Source organism: Salmo salar, chromosome ssa10 (assembly GCF_905237065.1).
Source record: "Salmo salar chromosome ssa10, Ssal_v3.1, whole genome shotgun sequence".
In the NCBI taxonomy this organism is placed as follows: domain Eukaryota; kingdom Metazoa; phylum Chordata; class Actinopteri; order Salmoniformes; family Salmonidae; genus Salmo; species Salmo salar.
Genome location: NC_059451.1, coordinates 20571505 through 20581394, shown reverse-complemented (window position 1 = coordinate 20581394; position 9890 = coordinate 20571505). Strand labels below are relative to the sequence as shown.

The 9890-nt window shown below is 41.7% G+C and overlaps 1 protein-coding gene across 1 annotated transcript in view; it reads right to left on the bottom strand.

The window, feature by feature from the left end:
- Positions 1-461: 461 nt before the first annotated feature.
- The window catches only part of LOC106613737 (yjeF N-terminal domain-containing 3), a 77348-nt gene continuing 67919 nt past the window's right edge, over positions 462-9890 (bottom strand). Inside the window, exons 4-7 of the mRNA XM_014216300.2 lie at positions 6130-6240; positions 3654-3767; positions 3286-3436; positions 462-1207 (exon numbers count right to left, since the gene is read on the bottom strand). Of these exons, the coding sequence (XP_014071775.2) occupies positions 1011-1207; positions 3286-3436; positions 3654-3767; positions 6130-6240 (573 nt within the window). The 3' untranslated portion in view covers positions 462-1010. The remainder of the gene's footprint in view (positions 1208-3285; positions 3437-3653; positions 3768-6129; positions 6241-9890) is intronic.

Below are 9890 nucleotides of genomic sequence, written 5' to 3'. Positions count from 1 at the left end.
TGGTTTCAGAGAGGAGAGTTATTCAGGAAATGATTCAGCATGTAATATAATCTGTTTAATCTCCTGTCTGATCTCCTCTAACAATATGGCTTTGTATGGATTTGTGTAGTTTACTGTGTGATCTCTATAGTTATAAAGCATACTGGCAATTTCATCCACCAACACAGTATAGATTCTACCAAGTTTTCACTCCTGTGGAAGATTTAGAGCTCTATTCAATCTGTAATCCACGATAGAAATATCAAGGTAATGTACGATTGAGCCAACATATGCAGTGTTTAATGTGAATGTAGTCTCCGCTAAGGCGGGAATATTACTTTTAAATTTCAATCACGCTGTAAAGCTGAACTTCTGAGATGCGGATTGAATAGAGCCCTTCACTGTCATGATTACCTTTAAATCTTGTCAGCTGTCATCTTTCCTACTTTTCTTACATCGAATCACATAGGAATCAAAACAAATAACGACTAAATTAGATACTTTATTGGACAAAGAGTTAACTCTACAACTGCCAATCAATGAACAGGTGTTACTTGGATTAAGGAAATGCAGTAGTGTAGACTGAATAAAATAAAAAAAATAAAAAAAACAGCTGATGGAAAGTACAGTTCTGTGACCCAAAAACCAAGCATTCTTCAATAAGAAAAACAAAACAAAAAAAATAGCACTTAAGTCGAGGGTTGCATTCATCAATTGAGGCTGAGGGAGAAAGAACATCTTGAAACTATGCTAGGAAGAAATCACAAAAAGGAGAATGTCGAAACTCACATGGAAACTCCTCAAACCATTTCCAAAACAGACATACAACTCAGACCACCCACAGATTCTAAATATCATCTTTCTATTGTATATGAGTGGATTCTGGCTAAGGCGCAACCTCCTTTAGTCTACATCCATTGGAGAGATGGCACATGAACGATAAAGCACAGTAACAATCTATAAAATACAAAACATGTAAATATATTATCCATATTTATCCAAAATGAGGACTGGAGGGTATACTGTAGATGTTACAGTTCTATAAGACAGTCTGTGCCTGGGTATTCTGGCAGGTTCAGATCGTATTTCTTTTGGATGTCATAAGGCAGGAAGCGTCCTGCTAAGAAGTGCTTCCCCGAGAAGCTGGTGGCGCACTTCTTTGGTGCCGTGAGCGAGATGAGGACGTCTGGATTGATCCCATCTGAGGTCACCTGGTCCACATCCCAACCTTTGACAGACAAACGATGATCACCATTTAAATTCCACCTCCATAGTTAGAGCAACAAATCGGTTGACATCTACTGGCTAAATGTCATGTGACATAACAGCAAGGAGAGAGTGAGTATCTCACTTGATCTTCTCCTTTCAACTTTAAATCGGCATATTATATCTTACAGATGAGAAACCTGCTGGCTAGCAGCATTCCAAAAGAAATTGGGAGAGGGTATGATGTAATGGACAGAGCCAGATGCCAAATGGATGTACTACACTAAGCTACATGCTTTACTGTCTCAGTCCATCCAGGTTGGCCTTTACCACTCCTAGCTCGACAGTGTTGAGGTTGACTTGAGGTTGATCTGACGAAACCTATTGCAGTTGCAAATGTGGTTGTGTATTGTGGTACATGTACAGGCTTTTCTTTTTTATTACTAATGAATGTTTAGCTCAGAGGTAAACCCCATTTTGAGCAGTTTTCTGTACATTTGTGGATTTCTTCACATTTTACTGTGTTATAAAGTGAGATTAAAATTGATTTAATTGTCTGTTTTTGTCAACAATTTACGCAAAATACTCAGTCAAAGTGGAATGTTTTTTTATGGGGGGGGTTAATACAAATTAAATAACTAAAATATAGTTGTTATATAAGTGTTCATCTCCCTGAATCAATACATGCTAGAAACACATTTCACATTGATTACAGCTGTGAGTCTTCTTGGGTAAGACTATAAGAGCTTTGCACACCTGGATTGTGCAATATTTGCCCATTATTATTTTCAAAAGAATTGTTGGGGATCATGGGAAGACAGTGATTTTCAAGTCTTGCCATAGGGCGGCAGGTAGCCTAGTGGTTAGAGTGTTGGGCCAGTAACTGAAAGGTTGCTGGATCGAATCCCCGAGCTGACAAGGTAAAAATCTGTCGTTCTGCACCTGAACAAGGCAGTTAACCCACTGTTCCCCGGTAGGCCGTCATAAGAATAAGAACTGACTTGCCTAGTTATATTAAAATGTAAAAATTGATTTTCAAGCAGGTTTCAGTCAAAACTGTAACTTGGCCACTCAAGAACATTCATTTTCTTCTTGGTAAGTAACTCCAGTGTAGATTTTGCCATTTGTTGTAGGTTATTGTCCTGCTGAATTCCTCTCGCAGTCTCTGGTATAAAGCAGACCGAAGCAGGTTTTCCTCTAGGATTTTGCCTGTGCTTAGCTCCATCCCGTTTCTTTTAATCCTGAAAAACTCCCCAATATTTGCAGAGGTCAAGCATACCCATACCATGATGCAGTCACCACCATGCTTGAAAATAAGGAGGCAGTTACTCAGTGATCTGTTGTATTGGATTTGCCCCAAACATATGGCTTTGCATTTAGACCAAAAAGTGTATTCCTTTGCTGTATTTTTTTCCCAGTATTACTTTAGTGCCTAGTTACATACAAGATGCATGTTTTGGAATATTTTTATTCTTCTTTTCACTCTGTCATTTAGGTCATTATTGTGGGGTTACTACAATGTTGTTGATCCATCCTCAGTTCTCCCATCACAGCCATTGAACTCTGTAGCTGTTTTAAAATCACCAATGGCCTCAGTAACATCCCTGAGCAGTTTCATTCCTGTCCTGCAGCTCGGTTCAGAGGGATGACTATCTTCGATGTGTCTGGGTGGTTTCATATATAATCCACAGCATAATCACACACTTGACCATGTTTAAAGAGATATTCTATGTCTGATTTGTTATTGTTACCCATCTACCAATCACGCCACTTCTTCATGAGGCTTTTGAAAAGCTCCCTGGTCTTTGAAATTGAATCTGTGTTTGAAATTCAATACTTGACTGAGGAAGTCAAATTTTACTCCTGAACTAATTTAGGCTTGCCTAACTAAACAAAGGGGCTGAATACTTATGCAATGATTTTTTTTCTATAAAAAATACAATTGAAATTTTCTTCCACTTTGATATAACAGTATATAATGTATTTTTCTTCAACCAAAAAAATGACAAATACATTTTAATTCCACTTTGTAACACAATAAAATGTGATGAAATCCAAGGGGTCTGAATACTTTTGAAAGGCACTAGCTCTCAGCCTTACCTGAGGGCATATCCACACTGGCGATGGGGATCTTGACCTGCTTGAGGGTGACTAGGATGCCAGCATAGGGCTCCTTCACATCTGTGTGGTCAGTCTCTGGCCCCAGGATGGCATCGATCACCAGGTTATAGGCATCGTTGATCAGCTGCACCTGAACACACAACCCAAACTCTGATCAATATCTAGAAAAGAGCTCTACATTGTTCTCACAGCTCCAGCAAGCTCAGCCGGGGCCAAATCCTACAGTGAGATGCAGGTGCTCAACTCATGGTGCACTTGCATAAATCAGTTATATTTGCAAATGTCAAGCTTAATTCAAGGATGAATGTGTCTATAAATGTCTTATAGTCCTTTTTGATGTTGCTGACCTCTGTCGGGAGATAGGAGAGGAATGGGATGTCCATCTTCTCACACTGAACTGTGAAGTCTTGATGAATGGTGTTAGGAGTGCGTTTGGGATAGTAGATGGTGGGCTCGTACTCCTTTTGGAAGGAAGGAGAGATGCGAGAGGGGAGAAAGAGGGGGAGGTAGAGTGAGAGAGGGGTAGGTAAAGAGAGAGAGAGAGAGAGAGAGAATGACAGAGTCAGAGGAAAGGCACTGTAAGTATATAAAAATGAAGTATAGCAATAAATAAATGCCCTCTAACAAGGAGAACATTTATGAGAGGATGTACGTTGCTGTTTTTCCTGCCCTCTCTCTGGTCTGTCTGTGTATAGTATATCAGGGCTGGACAGATAGACAGACTGACAAGGCGCCCCTCTGATTAGCACAGCGCTGTAGGCCTCTAGCCCTCAGGTCTGGAGGATGACTGAATTACACCTCCATGGTTAATGATAGACGTTTAGGGAAAGCCAGAAACCTGTGGCTTGTGTTGTTAAACGATGGCCACCCGTGATCCCCACTGCTAATGGACTTCAATCCCAGCAATAAATAGTCTATGTGAAAGGGCCTCAGTGTGCTGCTGCTGTGCTTTCAGTGGAAGGCCTGGCTGGTTAGATGGTTGCGTAAGGAGGAGGTACTGTAAACTAGGCAGTGAGAGGTTTAGATCTCTCCATCGCTGACTAACTGGCCCTGGTCAGATTCAGATGGGGAAGTGGTCTGTCACTCCAGACGTCAGTCCACACGCTCCTGAGAGACATTAAACCAATCAGACCTCAACATCGGGCCAGAGAGGCCGGGGAACGGGCTACTGACGCCATCTTTCGTTGCTGCAGCTAAAGTACCCAGAGAGAGATGTCCCCTCTGGGTTGGCAGCGACCCCTATGTTGACCGCCTAGTGCCCTGACCTAGAAGAGGTTACAATCATCAACGTCAGACGTACCTCAGGGACGGAGGCACCGTCAGGATGCTCTCTAGCGTCAACAAGCGTCATGGAGCAGGAATACAGGAGACATGAGGACTATGACTACAGGTTACAGACAGGTCACAAGCCTTTTCCTGTTGATGTTAAGCATTCCCGATATTGAACTTCCTCTCACTGAAGGCTAGCATTCTGGTTGGCCATGAAGGAGCATCATCCCTTTAGTCACAGTCCGTTGAGATTCACGTGGTTTTGTCAAATTGGAAACAAAGACCACATTGTCGAATCTCGGGGATTCATGTGTCATGTGATAAACAACTTGATTCTTTCAGGCGTTGAGGCCAAGGTGTTTTTTCTTCATTAGAAACATAAAATAACCACATGATGTTCTGAAAGAACTGTGGAACATCATGTGCATCCTCCCTTGCGTGAACAACAAGTTGTAACGAACGTTCAGTCATAATGAATCATATTCAGACACAATCTGACAAAGATGAACTTTGACTCTTGGATTATTTGTCTTTTCCATATGCAATATTTTGGTTTGGCATTTAACAGTGGAAAGAACCAAGGATGCATGCCAAACACATGCTAGCTCGGTGAACACGGATGGCCAGTTCAGGGCCGCGGTGCAAATCAGTCCGGCTTAGCTAATTTGCTCCGGGGCTAAATAGTCAGCTACTCTCTGTTTAATTGAATCTACAGTTCCCAGATCAGAGCTAAAGACTGTGGTCTTATCTGCTGCGGTGCACTGCCTCTTTAAAACCTGAACTAGCAAATCCTGCAGGGAATAAGAGTAATTCCACGATCAGGAATTCATCGACTGATGATTTGTTTTCTTTGGATCAAAGTTATGTGGAAATGCTTTATGCATTCCTGGGATCCTGGTGTAAAATATATCTGTGTGTTGACCCCAGGCCCAGTCGCTGCCCCGAAAACTTCACAGACAGTCATCTTACAACTTTAACCGATTCTGTCAACATGGTTATAATCAGAGATATCGACGCTCCATAAATCTGGCATCTCAGACACATCTGGAAAAGTTATATATATATATATATATATATATATATATATATATATAAACACACACACACATTCCGTTCCAAGGCAGGGAAACCAAAACACATCTATGGTTTCCACCACATAGAATAAAGATAGTAGATCACTTGTACATCCTTATTCAGATTGTTTTTAGTTAGTGTAATCATCTGTAATATTGCAATTAATGCATTTACACCACAGAACAGCATTATCCACAGTCATGCAAACTAATGTGACCATGACATCATGTTACATTACCCCTGCCAACTGTAACCAGACAGTATTTAACGAGGGTAACGTTATTTAATGAGGGTCACAATGGAATGATGTCATTGACATTTTCAATCCCGTAATGGATCAATTAATCATGACTCAGATTACTATTTATAGGAGTTTAAATGAAAATCTCCTAATACTGCAATTAAACTGTTTTCTGATATTGTCCACATGGCCATGTGTGTGTGATGGCTGGCGGGTGAAGTCTATTGTGGTATACTTACGAATATGCGCAGGTGGCGGGCACACACCAGGCCGATGGAGCCATTCTGGTCAGGACCACAGACCACCAACACTGTCGGCTGCTTCTTAGCCAGGGATGTCAGAGGAAAGGCCTGGAGGGAGGTGATTGAGTGAGTGACGGATGGAGGGAGGGAGGGAGACAGAGAGTGAGACAGACATCACCAACTAGCCTAGCAGACTCATTGTCCAGTGGACAGGTCATTCTATCCGCGAGGCTGACCTTCCATCACTGTCAGAGACTCTCTCCTTCGCGTGCCAGGGAGGCCATGCCATGGCCAGGGGAAATGTCACCCAGGTCTTTTTTTAAAGACAGACAGCCCCAAACTCATTAAAATAACCCTGACAGGAATGGAAACAATTCCAGAGGCGGACTCCGCAGGATGCTCCCTTTAAATAACACACTACTTTCCATCAGGCCTGAGCCATGAGTTTCCCCACTAGGCCACTGGCATCTCCACCTCTCTGTTTTACAGGGGCACAGCACATATCCCAGTAAATCACCTCACACGTCCTTAAATGAGGCAGCAGGTCTCTGCCACTTTCCTGTTGACTTAAGTGGTCTAATCTTCCTCCTCACGCTAGTGGAGGCTGGCGGGAGGAGCTATAGGAGAACGGGCTTATTGTAATGGCTGGAATGGAATAAATGGAACAGGGAGACAAACATGTGGTTTCCATATGTTTGATGTGTCCAATACCGTTCCATTTTTTCCATTCCATTATAATGTGCCCATCCTCCTATAGCTCCTCCCACCAGCCTCCTCTGCTTCACACACACCTAGATAGAACCAGTGGGGGAGTGAATCATGTAGCTAGTGTTGCTAGCTACATCACAGCCAAGAGTGTCTCACCTCACAACGCCTTCAACCAACCAAATGTTGGGTAAAGGCCGCTATAACCGGAACTCTAAATGGAGGGGTATATTACCGGGCAACAAATGGAGCCGTACTCTAATTGCAGTATTCAATTAATACAGACTTGAAAGCATTAATTACAGTAATGATGCTGGGAGAGGGGAGACAGCAGCCATTATCTCTAACATAAATGTTCTGTCTGGGAGCAGATACACTCTAAATTAGATGGAAGAAGGATGGTAATGACAGCTCGGGCCCATGAGTCGGAAGCGAGAGATAGGCTCCATTTCCTTATCTGCGTGGCTGAAACAGTTTCCTGGTGTATCTCCCACTGTGCAACAGGATTTTGATGTGTGTGTATCTCGCTGCGTTGATGTGATGACACCCTCTCTGACCTGTTCCCCTGAGGTAAATGCTAACGCTAATAAGCACAATATAATGACCGGCCATCTTTGATAGGAGTGGAAGTGGCATTCAATATGAATATACTGTGCAGTGGGAAACCTGAGTGCCTTTTACAGCAGCATCCTGTCTCATCTTACCTCACCTTGTTTTAGGATTAGGATTGTATTTATATATGCATATATTATATATTAACATATTATATTATTGAGTTAATGTCAATAATGCACATCCAGTGGGAAACCAGAACAAGCTAGTTTTAGAGGAGCACGATAACCTGGTCTGGGTTTGGCTTCTCTGTCAGGGCCCTTCTGTCCAGCTCCTGGCTTGGAGGAATGCAGATACAGTGCATTTGGAAAGTATTCAGACTCTGACTTTTTCCACATTTTGTTACGTTACAGCCTTATTCTCATTTTAATTATTTTTTTTAGTACAAATCTCATCAATTTATCCATAATACCCCATCATGACAAAGTGAAGACAGGTTACCTTATTTACATCAGTATTCAGACACTTTGCTAGGAGACTCGAAATTGAGCTCAGGTGCATCCTGTTTCCATTGATCATCCATGACATGTTTCAACAACTTGATTGGAGTCCACATGTGGTAAATTCAATTTATTGGACATGATTTGGAAAGGCACACATCTGTCTATATAAGGTCCCACAGATGACAGTGCATGTCAGAGCAAAAACCAAACCATTAGGTCGAAGGAATTGTCCGTAGAGCTCTGAGACAGGATTGTGTTGAGGCACAGATCTAGCGAAGGGTACAAAAAAAAATTCTGCAGCGTTGAAGGTCCCGAAGAACACAGTGGCCTCCATTATTCTTAAATGGAAGAAGTTTGGAACAACCAAGACTCTTCCTTGGGCTGGCCGTCCAGCCAAACTGAGCATCAGAGGAGAAGAGCCTTGGTCAAGGAAGTGACTGAGAACCCGATGGTCACTCTGACAGAGCTCCAGAGTTCCTCTGTAGAGATGGGAGAACCTTCCAGAAGGACCACCATCTCTACAGTACTCTACCAATCAGGCCTTTATGGTAGAGTGGCCAGACGGAAGCCATTATTCAGTAAAAGGCACATGACAGCCTGCTTGGAGTTTGCCAAAAGGCACCTTAAGGCCAGGCACCACAGGCTAATATGGATTTTTTTCCCTTTACTCTCATCAGACTGAAACATTACCAGTTGAAAGTATACATAAATACAATATTATTGTATTACAAGTTTTATTTATAAAACATTTTAAATATGCAAATAGACAAACCCTCCTTAAATGGCGCTAACCTGTTATTCAACACATTGCTTCAAGGCAGATTTTTTGTTTTTTGTTTTATTGTGATAAGACACTCAAATGGTCAGACTTTTACAGATCAGTTCATCAAAATATTGTCATTTAATTAAATTATTTAAAAAACACTTCACATGTATGACGGATGCATATTTTGCACATATTAACACATGATATGACACTTAAAATCAAAATGACACAAGATATAAAAAAAAAGCCTCTGTAAATATGACTATAAGACCCAAGACCCTGTGTGTGGAATCATGTGAATGCACGTCCTTTGAAGCCTGAGAAAAATGAATTGGCGCACAGGGAACATGTCACTTTTAGAAAATGGTTGATAAAGATATGCTAATGCAATTAAAATGTACTTTAAATTTTGTCACATTAATTTGTCACATTAATTAAACTCTTAGATAACTTCTAAACTGACAAGTAAACATCAAATATACATTTTACAAATACATTAGCACATTTAATACATTTGTTTCAAGCAATAGAGCATATGCTTTGAATACTGGTCTGTTGGGCAGTTTTGGGCAAATTCTCATATCACTTTGCCACGTACAAGGATTTTGTATGACTGTTTAAATGTGCAGTACATTAATCAGCTATGCCTGCCCCATATGTAAGGCCCTCTGAGTTGTTGCTGGTGCCGCTTTACTCTTGACTGTGTCATGGGACCTGCGCCCACGCTTGGCACACTCCATTGAAGCAACATCAGCTCTCACAACATTCCTCACATCCTCCTCTCTGATTGCTTCCAGTGTCACCAAAGTGCTGTCAAACCACAATTTGTTCATCACATTTGATATAGCAGTGGTTACTGCCATACTGCCTGCTCCGTCAATGTGACTTTTGCCCACAAAGACAGTTTTTGGGCATCGCGACCATATTACAGAGTTCAGACAACTATTTGCATTCTGGGTTCCTCCGTGCTACATTCTTTTGAGGATGTTATCATTTGACATCCTATGATTTACAGGTACCATTTTCTGTGCAACCTCTCTATTAAAAAATTTATCCCCTCTAAGATTTTTGTGACTGGGTGGATCTTCACCATTTTCTAGGGCTCGCTGGTACCAGCACCAATGCACACACCTATCCCGTAGTTGGAAGTGAATCGTCTCGAGCCAAGTGCCATCAAAGGATACATTAAGGTCTATGATGGCATCCTCATCCAACAACTCTGCTATGTCTGG